Here is a 19,292-nt window from a genome sequence, read left to right on the forward strand (position 1 = left end):
AAGATCTGGGAGTCTGGGATTGTAGCAAAGCAGTAACCTATCAATATATTAAGGATAAAGAAAGGAAAAGGGGGCTACTCTTAGTTGCGGTGCACGGGCTTCTCATTGCGGTGGCTTCTCGTTGCGGAGCACGGGCTCTAGGCACTCAGGCTCAGTAGTTGTGGCGCACGGGCTTAGTTGCTCCGTGGCATGTGGGATCTTCCCGAACCAGGACTCGAACCCATGTCCCCTGCATTGTCAGGATTCTTAACCACTGCGCCACCAGGGGAGGCCCCCATTTGCTTTTTAAAGCAGCAACTTGTCCAAGTTGTCATTACACACTTAAATCTTTTCCATTTTTATATTACCACCATGAGAGAATTGTGTAATAGGTAGGCAGCAGACAGAATTATTTTCCATCCAAATTAAAATCGATTTAAAACTAAGTTTTTAGAATAAATATCCAAAACACTTATAAAATGTCTTTAATGCTATTTCACTAGGGAGCTTTCAGGGTTTTCAGGATTTTCACACAGATCCATTCTAATGGAGCTTCTTTAGTACAAGTATCACTCTTAAAAACCTATTGAATTTAGGGCTTCCCTGACTGCAAAAAAAAAAAAAAAAAAAAAAAAATCTATTGAATTTAGATGTTTAACTTTGGGTTATCTAGTGAAGAAATTTTAGGCTTAAATAAACATAGTCTTCCTATGAAGGCATGTTATTAGTAACCATAGGAAAATTACATTTGTGGCGAAAAAAAAAGGGGTTTAGTTACTTGGAATTCACCTCTTAAGATGTTTCAAGGTATCTAAGAATAATTTAATTATACAACAATTATAACTACCTTGTTCATATTCTCTAATAGTTAAGCAGCTTTTTCTAGTAATTAGTGTATACCAGGTCATTGTCACCCATGTTATATATTTTAACATATTGAAGGTTTTTCATTGTTAGTCTTAGAGTTTAACATGTGTACCTCTAAAGGTTCCCATTTGAAGGAAATTAATTTGTTTACACATACAAGTGCTTAGAAAAGTTTTAAAAGAAAGTTAATTATATGCTCTTAGAGAAATGGAAAATCAGAGTTAAAATAATTTAGTAGGTAACACGCTGAATTGAATTTCCAAATTCTCAAGTTTTGATCACAGCTCTAACACTAGCTTTTTGGCTTTGGGTAGTAAATCATCTAATCTTGCTGGGTCTCAGTGTTTTTAATCTTTCAAATAAATTGAATACGATATTCTTTCAAATCTCTATCAGCCTGAAACTACTATTTATTCATTTCCCTCTCCTTAAATCACAATCCTAACTTAAGTGTTTAAAAAGAACAATCAGCACTCCTATTAAAAATACGTTAATTTCATGTTTTGACCATTTTATCATCTTTCTTTAATAGTTGACATTTGTGTAGTGTTTACAGTTTATAAATGTTTCTGTGAGGTAGTACTGAGACCCAAATAATTTGTCCCAGCTTATACAAGGTTTCCTTATTCCTTGGCATTCCCCTTCGTGCTCTATTATAGCAGCTCCTCCTTAGTTTAAATCTTAAATGTAATTCAAGTACTGAAGCTAGCTGCTTGCAAATAACCCCTGTAACTTCCTCAGTGCCCTTGGTATTGGCAGTCTGAAGAAATTAGAATTGAAAATTATGAGTAGATATTGCACTTGTAACTGATAATGGAGAGACCACTATTTATTCATTCAGTCATTCAACACACCAGGCACAATTCTAAGTGTTAGAAACAACAGAGAATAAAGGCATAATGCCTGCCTTAGATAATTTACAGGTTAGCTGGGCAGATAAGTAAAATGACATAGTCAGAAAAAATGGTAAGTGCTTTGATAGGGCATGATACTGTGGGAACGTGTTGGAGAGACACCTAACCCAGTTTTGGATCAGGGAGAACTTCCCACAGACACTGACATTTGAACTAACCTCTGAAGGTGTGGTAGTTAGGTAAACTAGGAAATACAGAAGCCAAAGGAACAGAATGCAGTTCTAAGAATGGTAAACAGTTCTAGCTTCAGAGAAAAGAATTGAAAGGTGAATTTGGAATTAACAACAAGAAGTTGACTGATGATCCTGGCAAGTTCTCAGTATTTTAAGTATTGTGGTAAGGTGGGAAACCAAACTGCATGGGCCAAAGAATTATTGACTTAAAAGTAGTAAAGGAAGGGGAGGCAATAAATATAAACAGATTACTCTTTTAAAGGAAGTTTGGCTATGTAAATGACAGGAAAAGCAAACAGCAGCATGGGTTGGAAAGTAAGTTAAAGTGTTAAGGAAACCGTGTTAGGAAAAAGGAATCATGGTGGAACTAGGACTTCTTTTCTCACAGTTTTTAGGCTAATGAAGAAGGATAATTTTAACCTCTTCAGTTTTGCAAGTAAATGTCACCTGAGATTCTTCATTCATGCTTTATTAATTGGGTGGATGATTTCTTTACTTACATTACTTAAATAACTCCCATGTTTCAGTTTCCACTACTCTCTTCAAACACTGATACTAGCCTTTTATTGTTGTGTATCTTTGATACCTTCCTCCTAGAAAGCAACTTTGCTTTATTACAGTGCCACATGAAAACAGATTTTAAGTAAATGCTTCTGACAGCTTAGTTTATAATACTTTGGAGTTAACTATTTTGGGTGGTCTCTTCTTTAAAAATGGTTTCCTGAGATTTTGGAACACTCTTTAAGTTCAGAGATTCCTCCCCCATTCCTCTGTCCCCTTGTGTTGTGGCCAGTTCAGGGGGTTCCTGGTCCTGGCAACAGTTACTCACTTTATAATAATGTTCTTTTGAATCAAAGCATAAGATTTAGCTCTACTAGGAAATATAGCTTGGGCTACCATATCATTTTTATGACATAAATAATTTGTATTTTCTAAGAATAAGGTATGTTAAATAGATAAAAACAAAGTTGAAGATTGCGATAGTTGTCCACCCCCTGCTTCCTCATCCCTGGGGCACTTCTGAATCTATGTGCTCTATCTTCCTTTTTAACTCATTCCATTTTACAGCTGAGGGAACTGGTGCCCAGATTATTTGCTCAGTTTTTATGAACAAAATGGTTTCAAGTTTAGAGATTATATGGGCAACTTCTGATAGAAGAAAGATAATTCTTAATGTTCTTTTCTTTGACATTAGTTGCTATCTGTGTAAATGGGTGGAGATAAATGAAACGTTTAAGAGTATGTATTCTTTTTTCAGTTCTTTTTCTTCAGCACCATTAATTTCTGTTGTAGATAATATTTTATATATTTTTAGTGTATTCTTGGTCAGATATATTTATGATATAAACAGGGGTAAGTTTAACGAATAGATAATCTGATCCCCTGAATGAGGGAAAGACCCAGGGAGCCAAGTAGGTAAACACAAGGTAGTAAAGGAACAAATATATCAGAGGAGGAGGAAGGAAAGGAAACTAAGACAGGATGATACCCTGATGTATCCATGATGATAAAACTCTTTTTTAAAAAAAAATTATTTTATTTTTGGCTGTGTTGGGTCTTCATTGCTGCACGCGGGCTTTCTCTAGTTGTGGTGAGCAGGGGCTACTCTTCTTTGCAGTGTGCGGGCTTCTCATTGCGGTGGCTTTTCTTGTTTCAGAGTACAGGCTCTAGGCGTGTGAGCTTCAGTAGTTGTGGCTCACGGGCTCAGTAGTTGTGGCTCGCAGGTTCTAGAGGGCAGGCTCAGTAGTTGTGGCACACGGGCTTAGTTACTCCGTGGCATGTGAGATCTTCCCGGACCAGGGCTCAAACCCATGTCCCCTGCATTGGCAGGCGGATTCTTAACCACTGTGCCACCAGGGAAACCTGATGACAAAACTCTTGAGCACAATGAATATGTCTTTATACTACAGGTTAGTTTTTGCTTTATCTTTGGGCATGCGTGTGTGATTTATTTTTCTAATTTATCTTGTTTAGTCTTGTTATCTATTTACTTAGAAAAGTTATTGGGGGACTTCCTGGTTGTCCAGTGGTTAAGACTTTGCCTTCCAGTGCAGGGGGTGTGGGTTCGAGCCCTGGTCCGGGAGCTAAGATCCCATATGCCTCCCAGCAAAAAAAAAGGCAAAACATAAAACAGAAGCAATATTGTAACAAATTCAGTAAAGACTTTAAAAAATGGTCCACATCAAAAAAAACAAAGTTATTGGAAAGGGAGGGGGAAAAAAGCTTTCTTTTTATCTTATCTTATAATGAGCCCTGGCATAGAAGTCCCAGAAATAAAGGTGTTACTTATAGTGATCACTTACTAACCATTGTGACCTTTAATCTCTCAGTCTTTGAAAAAACGAATAAAGCACATGAGGATGTGTATGTGTTCTTTTTTTTTAAAGGCCATTTTCTTTTCATTTATTTATTTATTTTCGGCTGCGTTGGGTCTTTGTTGCTGCACACGGGCTTTTCTCTGGTTGTAGCGAGTGGGGGCTACTCTTTGTTGCGGTGCGCGGGCTTCTCATTTTGGTGGCTTCTCTTGTTGCGGAGCACGGGCTCTAGGTGCACGGGCTTCAGTAGTTGTGGCTTGCAGGCTCTAGAGTGCAGGCTCAGTGGTTGTGGTGCACGGGCTTAGTTGCTCCGCAGCATGTGGGATCTTCCCCTACCAGGTCTTGAACCCGTGTCCTGCGTTGGCAGGTGGATTCTTAACCACTGCGCCACCAGGGAAGACCTGTGTATGTGTTTTAAGTCACCAGTAAAACATTTTAGAATTGCTGATACATGACTCTACTGTATTTGTCCTTTACAGAAAGCCCCTTCTCATTATAGTCTCAAAAATCAAATACTCTCCTTTAGTAATCTGGCAACAGGTTAGTGCCAGATCTCCTTCACTACTGGAGAGTAATGAGAATAGATTCTTTTTATTGATTTCCCGGATCTTTTTTTTTAATGGATGAGAATATTGATTTCCCAAATATTTATCTTCACTCATTTTGTGAATGAGTTAGAATCATTGTCAATCTCTGAATAGCACCATATTTTTAAAAATTAATTTATTATTATTTTTTGCTCCGTTGAGTCCTCGTTGCATGCAGGCTTTCTCTAGTTGCAGTGAGTGGGGGCTGTGCTTCATTGCGGTGCGTGGGCTTCTCATTGCGGTGGCTTCTCTTTTTGTGTGGCGTGGGCCCTAGGCACGTGGGCTTCGGTAATTGCAGCATGTAGGCTCAGTAGTTGTGGCATATGGGCTTACTTGCTCCGTGGCATGTGCGATCTTCCCAGACCAGGGATCGAACCCATGTCCCTTGCATTGGCAGGTGGATTCTTAACCACTGCGCTACCAGGGAAGTCCCCATATTTTTTTTTAAAGATTTATTTATTGTTTATTTTTAATTTATTTTTGGCTGTGTTGGGTCTTAGTTGCGGCACGCGGGATTTTTCGTTGCAGAGCGCGGGCTTCTCTCTAGTTGTGGTGTGCAGGTTTTCTCTTCTCTAGTTGTGGTGCGCAGGCTCCAGGGTGTGTGGGCTATGTAGTTGTGGCACATGGGTTCCAGAGCACATGGGCTCTGTAGTTTGCGGTACGCAGGCTCTCTAGTTGAGGCTCACGAGCTCAGTAGTTGTGGCACATGTGCTTAGTTCCCCGACGAGGGATCGAACCCGCGTCCCCTGCATTGTAAGGCGAATTCTTTACCACTGGACCACCAGGGAAGTCCCTGAATAGAACCATATTTTAACCTTGATATTTTCTATGATTTGTTCTGTAAAACCAGTCTCAGGGCTCTGAAACATTTTCTTCCCCAGCTACTTTCCAGGTATTTTTTTTATAGTTGATATGCTGTAATATTGTATCCTATTTTCATCTATATCATAAGCAGCATCAGAAATTTTGTAAGCATATTTCAAATAACAGCTAATTAGAAAATGTTATAGAATTTAAAATGCCACTATAAGAGCCACAGAATGAATAAAAGAGCTGGGAATAAACTTGGCAAGAAATATGAAAGATCTGTATGAAGAAAAGGGGAGATAAATGAATGCCAAGTATTTGGAAAGAGGAATAATAATGAAATAAAGAAAAAGAAGAATAGATTGATGGCGGTAGGGAGGGAACTAGTCCTACCAAATTCAGGAATAGGCAGTGCAGTGATTTCCCTGGTGGCGCAGTTGATAGGGCTTTGCGCTCCCAGTGCAGGGGGCCCAGGTTTGATCCCTGGTCAGGGAACTAGAGCCCATATGCATGCCCCAGCTAAGAGTTTGCATGTCACAACTAAGGAGCGTGCGAGCTGCAACTAGGACCCAGGGCAACCGAAAAAAAAGGAATAGGCAGTGCGGTGGAACAGGAGAGTCAAGTATACATGAGGAGAATTTAGTATATAATAGAGGAGGCATTTCAGATAAGGTGGATTATTTAATAAATGGTTGATGGAACAACTTGGTAGCCATCTGGAAACTTTGATTCTTACCTACCTGCTTATATCTAAATTAATTTAGAAGCCATAGATTCTAAAACTAATATATTTTGCCTCATATGAATAAAGAGCTTCTGCATAGCAGCAAAATGTAAACATTGAAACTGGGAGAAAATATTTTCCACACTTATAAACAGCCAATTTTCTACATAAGTAGAACACCCCAGTAAATCATTTAGAAAAAAAGCCCAGAGGAAAAATGGGCAAAATAGGAGAAGAAATTTCCCAGAAAAAGAAATATACAGCCTTAAATCTTTTTTCAAATGTTTAAACTTCACTCATGAAAATAAATTAAAATGAAAGCTAATGGTAGTTACTTCATTTTCACCTGTTAGATTGGCAGAGATCAAGGAGTTGGATAATACATTGTTTTGACATGGGTCACCAAGGGCCACCAAGGTCATATTCCCACCATGGTTCTCTTCTATAGTATAAGTTGCAATAGCCCTATGAACAAAGCTTTGTAATAATCAAATTGTAAATTTATACTGTTACAATTTCACTTGTACAAATTTTTACTGATACACATTCATTTAATCACAAAAGTAATAATAATAATAAAGAAAACCAAGATGCAGAAGAAAGTTTGTGGTACTTTTACCGTGTGTGTACCTGTGTACATTAGAACATCTCTGGAAGAATATAATATGCAAGATATTGGAAATAGTGATTACTTCTGGGTAGAGAGGTAGAGGACAAGGTAGAGAAGGATGGGGATGAGGGAGACTTATTTTTCCAACATAAACTCATATTGTTAAATAATTGTCTTTAACATCAGCCTATATTACTTACTCATTTAAAAATAATTTGGTAGTAAATATTGTAAAACATTCTTAAAATACGATACCCATTGGACTTCCCTGGTGGCACAGTGGTTAAGAATACGCCTGCCAATGCAGGGGACACGGGTTTAAGCCCTGGTCCGGGAAGATCCCACATGCCGCGGAGCAACTAAGCCCGTGTACCACAACTACTGAGCTTGTGCTCTAGAGCCCGTGAGCACAACTACTGAGCCTGTGTTCTTCAACTACTGAAGCCCGTGCTCCACAACAAGAGAAGGCACCACAAGGAGAAGCCTGCACACCGCAGTGAAGAGTAGCCCCTGCTCACTGCAACTAGAGAAAGCCCGTGCGCAGCAGCAAAGACCCAATGCAGCCAAAAAAAAAAAGAAAATCTAAAAAAAAAAAAAAAAAAAAAAGAATTAAAAAAAAATAAAGTATGATAACCGTTATTTGTCTTTTGAAAATACAGTCCTCTAGACTCTCTTAATATTATTTAAAGTACCTGCTTTTAATATCCCATCATAGAAGATAGTAGTATCCTTCATTCAACCAGCCGTCAAACTGATAGTATTTCAAATCATATAAGTAGTATAAGATTAGACCAAAATGTTACTATTATTCTTATTATTCAAATGTTACTATTATTCTGAGTAAATATTTTGGTTTCCATAACATTTTATTTTCTAGGTTAGCCATGTTCCATGCAGCTCCATGAAGTGCTGTATATTTGTGTCACATTTGAAAAATAACAGCTTTGGGAGCTCCCTGGCGGTCCAGTGGTTAGGACTTGGTGCTTTCACTGCCATGGGCCGGGTTCAGTCCCTGGTTGGGGAACTAAGATACCACAAGCCGCGTGGCATGGCCAAAAAATAAAAAAAAATAAAAAAAAAACAGCTTTATTAAGATGAATTCACATACCATACAACTTGCCTATTTGAAGTGCTCTTAAGTATAGTCACAGAGTTGTGCAGCCATTACCACAATGAATTTTGGAACATTTTAGTAACCCCCAAAGACCTGTTCCTTTTACAGTCACTTCTCATTCCTTCCTAAGCTTCCCAGCCCTGAGCAACCACAAATCTACTTTCTTTCTCTATGAATTTGCATATTATGGACATTTCATCATATAAGTGGAATCAAACAGTATGTGCTCTTTTGTGATTGGCTTATTTCACTTAGCATGTTTTCAAGGTTTGTCCACATTATAGTATGTATCAATACTTTGCTCCCTTTTATGGCCGAATTATATTGTTATTATTGATATTTCACATTTTGCTTATTTGTCAGTTGATGGACATTCGAGTTGTTTCCACTTTTGGTTTATTGTTTTTTTTTTTTTTTTTTTTTTTTTTTTTGTGGTGTGCGGGCCTCCCTCTGTTGTGGCCTCTCCCGCTGCGGAGCACAGGCTCCGGACGCGCAGGCTCAGCGGCCATGGCTCACGGGCCCAGCCGCTCCGCGGCATGTGGGGTCCTCCCAGACCGGGGTGCGAACCCGGTTCCCCTGCATCGGCAGGCGGACGCGCAACCACTGCGCCACCAGGGAAGCCCTGGGTTATTGTTGATAATGCTGCTGTGAACATTTGTGTACAAGTTTTTATGTGGGATGTATGTTTTCGTTTCTGTTGGGTGTATACCTGGGAGTGGAGTTGCTGGATCATATGGTAATAACCCTGTTTAATTTTTTGAGAAACTGCCAGAGTGTTTTCCAAAGTTCCTGTAGCATTTTACATTCCCACCAGCAGTGTGTGAGAGTTCTGATTTCTCTACATGCTTGTCAACGCTTTTATTATGTCTTTTTGATTATAGCTGTCCTAGTGGGTGTGAAGTGATGTCTCACTGTGGCTTTGATTTACATTTCCCTGATGACTAAGGATATTGAGTATCTTTTCATATGCTTATTGGTACAAACTTGTTTTGTGCCTTTCCTAAAAATTATAAATATCTACTGCAGATGCATTTCTCATTAATTAGGTGTTTTGTGTTCAATGAATTTGCATGTATAGATTTCACCACCTAGAAGTTCATTTTAGGAGCCCATCTAGTCATGTCAAATTGGACATTTTAGCCACTGCGAGAAATGTGACCTAGTAGAGCCTTATTGAGTCACTATGTATAGTGATTCTCCTGATAATGTCTTTTCAAAGTCCATGTATTATTTTTGTTGCAGTATTTCACTGGCCTTGAATGTGGACATAAGTTTTGTATGCAGTGCTGGAGCGAATATTTAACTACCAAAATAATGGAAGAAGGCATGGGACAGGTAAAAATGCTAATTTGTTTCTGAGTTTTTCTTGAATTTCTTATAGTGTTTAGACACTTACACAAATATAAACAGGTGAAGCATTCTGGGTTGTGAATTGCATGTGGACTTTTTTTCTAGATTAAAACAACTAAAAGATAATTGAGACTTTTTTCTATTTACAATGAGGCATTCCAGTTAAAGATCCAGTCCAGGTAATATTTTCTCAGCAGGCATTAACATTTGTATTTATCAGGCTAAACTTGTTGAGAATTTTTGTCAAATCTCTTGCTTTTGCCAGTCAAGTTTTATATTGAAAAACCAGTTGTTTGGGTTAGCAGTTTTACTTACTTTTTGATGATACACATACACACACACGTTTCCTTTAATGGAAAGGGAGTGATTAAGGTCCTGTAAATGTTAAGGTGTCTTCAGAACCTAGCAAAGTTCCTGGCAATGGTAAACATTCAGTAAATATTTGTTGAATGAAGACATAGTTTAAATTTTGATATTTTTCAGACTATTTCGTGTCCTGCTCATGGTTGTGATATCTTAGTGGATGACAACACAGTTATGTAAGTACTTTTGATAGATTCTGCATGTTGAATATTGATTAGTTGGTTAAACCAAATTAATTTTCGCTCAACACCATAGAGGAGGTGAAATTTTTAGAGTCTGAAGAGACTTTCTAATCTATATTCCTTTGTAGTACACAAGCCTGTTTGTAACCTGGTTAAATGCCCAGTCAGTATTCTGGTAAAGTTAGCAATACATGATAGCTAGATTTCAGTAAACCTTGTAGTTGGAGAATAGGATATGTCAGTGTGTCAGTTGATATCCTCTGGGAAGCAGATGCCAAGACAAAGTTAAAAGGGAAGGCGATTTATTGTGGGATAGCCTCTGTGTAGGATAAAGAGGAGGAGGAGCACTAGACAGACCATGATGCAGTTCTGACACTTGTTTAATCAGAGAAAGAAGGAAGGAGGATTCAATAGGAAGAGACTCAGACTATTTTGCAGCTGTGAGAGTCTCTGTCAGCCCTGTGGGGAACTCCAGTGCATAGGTTTCCCACAGAGGAATACCTCAGTAAGCAGAAATGGCCAGGCCCTGGTACCATTGTCATGCTCAGTCTCTCACTGGGAGCTAACCAGGGAGAATGTGGCCTCAGCTCGAACACTGCTACGGATCCCAAAGACACTGCAGCTGGAGGCTGTTGGCTATCCTACTGGCCTTGTGAAAGGTTCCCTTTTGAAGTAGAGAAAGAAACTTGAAGAAACAAGCATAGTTAGCTCCTGTACATGGGGTAAAATCCCAGGTTGTTTAATTCCTGAGTCAGTGCTGTTTTCATGACCTCAGGCTACCTAATCGATTTCAGTCTAGGAAGATAAACATATCATCGAGGGCCTGAATGATCCACAGACAAATTGTATAATTAGTCCTAGATAATTGCCTATATAAAGGTATGTCTGTGTTTAAGCACTGGGATTTGAAGGTAATAAAAGTAGAAGCAGCCATGTGCTTTAGTGAGCAAATTTCTTAATCTAATGAAGCCATAAATTGACTTAACCAGTACAGTTTATAAAGCCACTGATTCCACTTTGTTAATCCCAACCTACTTTGGTTTACTAAAATATATTTACTGTTGTTGTCAGCTTGTGTTAATACTGTTTCTATCTTTCAGTAAATCTTATTTCCATTATTGTTTTAAGCTAACAAACATAAACCATGTATCATCTTAAAGTACCACCATCCTTGCAGCCTTCTTTATCTTGTCCCGATACTGTAATTCTTTGTATTCTTTCATCAGTACATTTCATCAGCATAGGTTACTGTATCTTTTCATTCATTCCCCAAACATTTACTGGGAACCTACTCATTAGCACATATACACAGGAGAACAACAAAAAAATTACAATACATTTCCTTTCTCCAAGAGGTTCATAATAATAAATAAATAAAATGCATAGTTTAAGTTTTATGTATAAATGTATATATAAAGTACATTTACAAAGAAGCAAATTATCTGAAGAATTTACGGAGGCTTTACTTAGGGAGTAATATCAAAGAGTAAAATTTTGGGTTGAGGGAGTGGAGGGTAATTTTAAAGAAGGGATGCCAATATTTTTTAAATAGTCCATGAACTTCTCTGTTATGTATTCTGTAGTAGCTAGAGCACAGAGTAGCAGATTACTAGAGATGAGGATGAAAAGAGTTTGATAGTTTATGATGAGTTTCATTATAGAAGGTTATTAGGACTGATAATAAGAAAGAATTAGGTAATATCTAATATGAGTGAGCATATAGTACAATGGGAAGTATACTTTTGGAACCTTTTTGTAACACAGTTTGGTGATTTCTACAAATGTATATGCTCTTTGGCTTTTTGTTTAATAGTTTCATCACTTTGAATATGTCATTGTACTGTCTTCTTGCCTCCATTGTTTCTGATAAGTCAGCTATTAATTATATTTTTGTCCCCTGTTTGCTGCTTTCAAGATTTGCTGTGTCTTTGGCTTAAAACAGTTTTGACTATGATATATCTAGATTTTTGGCTATGATATATCTAGATGTGGTTCTCCTTGTGTTTATCCTCTTTGGAATTTCTTGAGCTCTTTGGATGTGCATGCTGGTGCACATCCACATTTTACCTTAAATAGTTGTATGCTGTATCGTCCATATTCTTTCTTTTAAATAAATAATTTCTTTCGTTTAGAATTTAAAAGGTTAATTAAATGAGAGAATGTGCAGTTTTTCATGTTTAACCTTAAGATCCAGACTTCTCTGGTGGCTCAGTGGACACGGGTTTGAGCCCTGGTCGTGGAAGGTACCATATGCCGCAGAGCAGCTAAGCCCTTGTGCCACAGCTACTGAGCCTGCGCTCTAGAGCCTGTGAGCCACAACTACAGAGCCTGCGTGCCACAGCTACTGAAGCCCTCGTGCCTAGAGCCCGTGCTCCACAACAAGAGAAGCCACCACAATGAGAAGCCCGCTCACTGCAACTAGAGAAAGCCTGCGTGCAGCAACGAAGACCCAACATAACCAAAAATAAATAATAAATAAATAAATTTATTTTTAAAAAAATCTTAAGATCCATAACTGAAATACGCTTTTTTTTTCTTAGTATGAAAGAAACTGAATCCTTCCCAGTGATGGATTATCAGTTTTTAAAAAATTTCCAACTTGATAGATTTTAAAAATGGTTTCTTGTTTTAATTCGAATTAAACTCATTTGGAACTTGAAACTGAAACCTGATTCTTCCTGAAGACATATTACCCTTTAGCCCTCTCAATTTGAAGTTAGCGTTTTTTTCCCCTGTGTATTTTATGGTCAAGAGGTACAGTCATTGTTACCCTTGGTCCCAAATGCTGTTTTCAGGCCATTTTGCTTCTTCGGTTTAAAATCCATAAATCTTTTGAGTCTTGTTGTCCAGCTGTATCATGGTCCTTTGTGCTTTTCTCTGCTTGACATCTTGGTCTGTCCCATTTAATTATTTGTAGTGCTGTTACCTCACACACAATCTTTTCTTTCTCCCAAGGCTTGCTGTCATCCAATGTAATTTCAGTGCCCATATGTGTAGTTCATTCTACACCCTAGCCCTGTAGTTCTACAAGTGTAGTCCCCCGACCAGCAGCATCAACATCACCTAGGAGCTTGTTAAGAGAATGCATATTCTCAGGCCCAGCTCCAGACTTAACTGAATCAGAAACTCTGGGGACAGGGCCCAGCAATATGAATGACAAGCTGTCTTCGTATGTTCTGATGCATACTTATGTTTGAAAACTCTTACCATAGCCTTTCATTTCTGTTATCTACTCATTTCCAGGAAAATCCCCTTCACCTCAGCCATGTACTCCTAAGGCCACCACCCTAGGCCTACTCTAGTTCTACTCTTACTTTACAAAATCATCTTTATCTGCCTCTTCCTAAAAGAGCGCTCCTCGGGGTTCTGTCTGTCCCACTGTTCTCACTCTATGCACTTTATACACTCTCCCTAGGCATATATTGGAAATTCCCAATTTTTTTAAAAACAAATTTAATTTTATTTATTTTTTTTTGGCTACATCGGGTCTTTGTTGCTGTGCGCGGGCTTTCTCTAGTTGCGGCGAGCAGGGGCTACTTTTTGTTGCGGCACGTGGGCTTCTCATTTCAGTGGCTTCTCTTGCGTGCAGAGCACAGGCTCTGGGCGCGGGCTTCAGTAGTTGTGGGGTGCGGGCTTCAGTAGTTGTGGCACGCAGACTCAGTAGTTGTGGCTCACAGGCTGTAGAGCACAGGCTCAGTAGTTGTGGCACATGGGCTCAGTTGCTCCGTCGCATGTGGGATCTTCCCAGACCAGGGCTCGAACCTGTGTCCCCTGCATTGGCAGGCAGATTCTTAACCACTGTGCCACCAGGGAAGCCCCAGAAATTCCCAAATTATATCTCCAGATTAACACTCTTTTTTGAGCTTGGGACCCATATGTCCTAGGGCCTATCAGGCATCTTCATTTGTACATTCCTCTGGCTTTATCTTGTCCAGCCCTCCTACTACCTGTACCACCACCAGACTCATTCTTCTTGCTTCTCAGTATCAAATAATGGCATCACTTGGTGTTAAATATTTGCCTGAATGAGAAAACTTGGTGATATCCCTGATTCACTTTTCTCCTGCATTTTTCAGAGTCATCCTTGCACGAAATTCTGTAAATTCCACATCCTAATTGCCCTTAAATCCATCCATTTCTCTGTTTTTACTGCCATTAACCTGATTCACTCCATCATCTTGTCTTAGCTGGGAATCTGCAACTGGCTCCTAAGTGATTCCCTTATACCCAGTGTTACCACCTTCCAGTTCTTCTTCACAAATGGCTTTCGTTGTCCTATATTGCTTACCTATGCAACTTCATCTTTTGCCTCACCTTTTCTCACATTATTCTAGCCACGTAGAGCTTGGTTTCCTGAAAGTACTGTGCATTTTATTTGCATTTGGTTTGGTAGGATTTTTTTTACTTCTTTTTCCTACTGTTTCTTGACTTTGTTTCTTACAAGCAGTACTCACTTTCTGTTTTACTCTTCAGTTCTCTTAACCTACTCATCATCTTAGTCATTCTTAAACACCTCAGTTTAACACATTTTCATTTTGGTTTGGATAGACATCCTATGTGTTCCTTAGCTCCTCCATATTTCCCTTACCCTGCACTTTTGTAATTGCCTGTATCCTTGTCTGTATTCTTTCTTAGGCTGTAAGTTGACCCCAGGTACCCTATTTATGTTGACTGAATTCTTTTCTTATTTCCATTCAGCATGTGTGACTCTAACCTTGGTAAAATGCTACACAGAAATTATTCACTGATCTTTCAGTGCTTCTTAGACTCAGTTCTTAAGATTAGTGATTCATTGGATTCACCTTTTTACTCCTTCGCAGCGGGTGTGTAATAGGCACGTATCCTTGAATAAGTAACTGGAAATATATTATTCTCCCTCCTTTCATAAGCGTATGTTATCATTGCTAACTCCAGTGACTGGTTTGTGCTATGATAACCATTAGGGCTGTTTGGCTAAGTGGGGCTCCCCTTCTTTGATGCTTTCATGAGATTAATGAAAACTGCTTATCTAAATTATCACTTGAGACTGAATAAATGTTTGTCTCTTTCTGTTCATACTAGTAGTTGGTTAGTGGTTTGTGGTTTTTTTTTTTTTGGCTGCGCCGTGCTGGTTGTGGGATCTTAATTCCCCGACCAGGGATTGGACCCGTGCCACAGTAGGGACAGCCTATAATCCTAACCACTAGGCCACCAGGGAACTCACAGTAGGTTAGTTTTTTTATGTAGTTGTTTGGGGCCTAAATTTCTTTTTCTGTGTATAGCTTCTCTAGTAATCTTAGGGATGATAAAGGTAAACTTGTATCTGTTTAATCTTTAAAGACCTGCAAGTAATGTATTTAGTCACACCTTGACTAATCATTGTTATCATTAACACATATCTGGAATTGTGATGTTCTGCTTCAACATCCTGCAAGGTGTGTTTAAAAAATGGAATGGTTTATTTTCATATTAGGGGGTTTTAAGAAACACATAAGCAGAGATGATGACAGCACCTCATTGCCACTCACTTCTAGCAAAATTATGCCAGATGATTTTTTTTTTAAAGCTTTAAGTGATACATAAGATTTTTAAAAAATGAACTAAAAATAGAGTTACCATATGATTCAGCAATCCCACTCCTGGGCATATGTCCAGACAGAACTGTAATTCAAAAAGATACATGAACCCCTGTGTTCATAGCAGCACTATTTACAATAGCCAAGACATGGAAACAACCTCAATGTCCCTCAACAGATAAATGGATAAGGAAGATGTGGTACATATATACAGTGGAATACTACTCAGCCATAAAAAAGAATGAAATAATGCCATTTCAAGCAACGTGGATGGACCTAGAGATTATCACACTAAGTGAAGTAAGTCAGAAAGAGCAACACAAATACCATATGATATCACTTATATGTGGAATCTAAAATATGACACAGATTTATCTACCAAAGAGAAACAGACTCACAGACTTAGAGAACAGACTTATGGTTGCCAAGGGGAGGGGGCATGGGGGAGGGATGGATTGGGAGTTTGGGGTTAGCAGATGCAAACTATTATGTATAGAATGGTTAAACAACAAGGTCCTACTATATAACACAGGGAACTATATTCAATATCCTGTGATAAACCGTAATGGAAAGAATATAAAAAAGAATGTATATATGTGTAACTGAATCACTTTGCTCTACAGCAGAAATTAACACAACATTGTAAGTCAAGTGTACTTCAATTTTAAAAAAATTTTAAAAAATGGATCTTAGGATCTTGGTATAGATAATCCATACCTCTATTGGCTAATTCCCCACTTGTCTGAAAAGGGCAGAAATGCTCTTTTAAAAATAGATTGTCTTAAATTAGATAATATAACTTAAAAGCTATTCTTTGATAGTTATTTCCTGTTCCATCAACTTTAAGCAGTAAATCTTAACTACTTACTATGTAAGGTGAGGAAATTGCTGCCTCTGTGCTGTCATTCACCTTTAATCTCTTCTACCTCCTAATTTCTGTTAGATACATAATTACTTTATATTGTCAACTTTATAGTTAAATCTATTCTGGGGCTTCCATGGTGGCGCAGTGGTTGAGAATCCGCCTGCTGATGCAGGGGACACGGGTCCATGCCCCAGTCCGGGATGTCCCACATGCCACGGAGCAGCTGGGTCCGTGAGCCATGGCCGCTGAGCCTGTGTGTCTGGAGCCTGTGCTCTGCAACGGGAGAGGCCACAACAGTGAGAGGCCTGCGTACCACAAAAAAAAAAAAAAAAAAAATCTATTCTGGAACAATTTCTTATATGTTTTGTCAGTAGGTTTAGTCACAAAATGGTAAGCCAGTGCTCTTATTATAATTGTAAATATTACATAAAACCAAGTAATTGAATGGATCCAGAGCAAAGTAAATGTAGTCCTGTAAGTCTGTGCTGCTCCAAGAAGAATGAATATTCCAAACATCCAAGTCAGACGATTATTTTTTACATTTTATCACATAGGCTTGTGAAGCTGCGTAGACCCTCGATGGTTTGTACCATCTGAGGCAAGAGACGAACTAAACTTTGATATGTGTATTAATCACAGTATAATAGAGCATCTCGTCTTTTACAGTGGAAATACATCATTTTTATTTAATTATAATCAGTTCAGTTTGCTGTGCATTGGTTTTTGTTTTTACTTTTTGAATTAAGCTCTAAAATAAATTCAATCAAGTGTGTAAAGTACATTTACTTTAGAAGTATGTTTTACTAACCACCCAGATCAAGGTACAGAATTTTTCCAGTACCCAGAATAGTCATCCTTGTGACCCTTCCCAGATGGTATCCATCTCACCCCCACTACCTATTCTGACTTCTGTCACCACCAGTTAATTTTACCTGTTTCTGAACCTCATTTAAATGGAATTATGTAGCATGTTCTTTTTCTGAGTGTGTATCGGCTTCAGTTAATGTAATGTGTTTGTTTGAGGTATGTGCACGTTGTTAAGTATATGTGTATGTTTTTAGGTTTGTTTTGTTTTTGCTATGTAGTATTTCATTCTCCTGATAATAGATGCTTGGAGTTTTTTTGGTTTGTTTGTTTGGTTTTGACTACTGTGAAAAAACTACAAAGAATATTCCTAAAAGTGTCTGGGTATATATGCACTGATTTCTTTTCAGTATACACTGAAGACTGAGATTTTTAGCCTTACAATAGATACTGCCAGAGTATCTATCTACTTTTCCAAAGTAGTTGTACCTCCACTTCTCGACTGCTCTAGTCCTTGTTCACACTTGTATCACTTGTCTTTTCTAATTTTAGCCATTTTGGTGGGTATGTAGGGATATCTCATGATGGTTTTAATTTGCATTCCCTTGGTGGGTAATGATGTCAGACACCTTTCCTTGGATATCCCTTTTTATGAAGCGCCCATTCGAGTCACTTTCTCATTCTTAAAATTTTGTTATTTTGTCTATTTGTTAATTACTTTCTAAGAATTCTTAAAATATTCTGATATGAGTCTTTTGTTAGGTATATGTATTACAACTATTTTCCCCAGTGTGTGGCTTACCTTTTTTCTCTCTGAATGATTTTTGGTGAACAAAAGTTTTTATTTTATTGGCATCTAATTCCTCATTTTTCCTCATTTATGATTATTGTTACTTACGAAATCTTTGCTTACCCCAAGGTTGTATTTATTTTTAAGGCAGTCTACAGAGAGTTTATGGAGAATGCTTTTTTTTTTTTTTTTTTTTTTTTAGGTATATGTATTACAACTATTTTCCCCAGTGTGTGGCTTACCTTTTTTCTCTCTGAATGATTTTTGGTGAACAAAAGTTTTTATTTTATTGGCATCTAATTCCTCATTTTTCCTCATTTATGATTATTGTTACTTACGAAATCTTTGCTTACCCCAAGGTTGTATTTATTTTTAAGGCAGTCTACAGAGAGTTTATGGAGAATGCTTTTTTTTTTTTTTTTGCGGTATGCGGGCCTCTCACTGTGTGGCCTCTCCCATTGCGGAGCACAGGCTCCGGACACGCAGGCTCAACGGCCATGGCTCACGGGCCCAGCCGCTCCGCGGCATGTGGGATCTTCCCAGACCGGGGCACGAACCTGTGTCCCCTGCATTGGCAGGCAGACTCTCAACCACTGCACCACCAGGGAAGCCCATGGAGAATGCTTTGAAAAGATGTGACTTTAAAGTTGTATGTCTCATAGTGGAGTAAATTAATGCCTCCCTCCCCATCATTTCTCTACGATGACAGAAAAGTACTACTTCAGTATTCTAAGTAGGAAATTTATCACAAATGTATAGAATACTGTCCATTTTAAAATATATGCTTAAGGGATCAGAACTCAAGTTCACACTGAAAATATTTTCCTCATCTCATTGAAATGCAAAATGAAATAATTTGTCAAGCTTTGGTAATTAATAAGGTAAAGTGTATATAGATAGGAATTAAATTACTGATAATTATTAAACTTTTAAAAATGTTTTTGAACTATAAATGTAAAGTTACAGATTGAAGGGAAGCAGAGAAGGGTGTTGGAGGGCTGCGTGAAGCTGATTGTGTCAGGCCTAATAGGCCATTAAGGTTTTTGGTTTTTATTCTAAGATAGAGCCATGAGAGGATTTTGAGCAGAGGAATGACTTGGTCATAGAGGATTGCTCTGACTGCTCGTATTAAAAAGAGACTAGGGCTTCCCTGGTGGCGCAGTGGTTGAGAGTCTGCCTGCCGATGCAGGGCACACGGGTTCGTGCCCAGGTCCGGGAAGATCCCACATGCTGCGGAGCGGCTGGGCCCGTGAGCCATGGCCGCTGAGCCTGCGCGTCCGGAGCCTGTGCTCC

The 19,292-nt window shown here is 38.5% G+C and overlaps 1 protein-coding gene across 2 annotated transcripts in view; it reads left to right on the forward strand.

Moving 5' to 3' along the window:
* Positions 1-19,292, forward strand: part of ARIH1 (ariadne RBR E3 ubiquitin protein ligase 1) — a 132,743-nt gene that overhangs the window by 69,731 nt on the left and 43,720 nt on the right. For both annotated transcript variants that reach the window (XM_024128886.3, XM_055088086.1), the window contains 2 exons: positions 9,333-9,425; positions 9,924-9,979. In XM_024128886.3, the coding sequence (XP_023984654.1) occupies positions 9,333-9,425; positions 9,924-9,979 (149 nt within the window). The remainder of the gene's footprint in view (positions 1-9,332; positions 9,426-9,923; positions 9,980-19,292) is intronic.

This window comes from Physeter macrocephalus, chromosome 11 (assembly GCF_002837175.3).
Source record: "Physeter macrocephalus isolate SW-GA chromosome 11, ASM283717v5, whole genome shotgun sequence".
NCBI classification, from domain to species: domain Eukaryota; kingdom Metazoa; phylum Chordata; class Mammalia; order Artiodactyla; family Physeteridae; genus Physeter; species Physeter macrocephalus.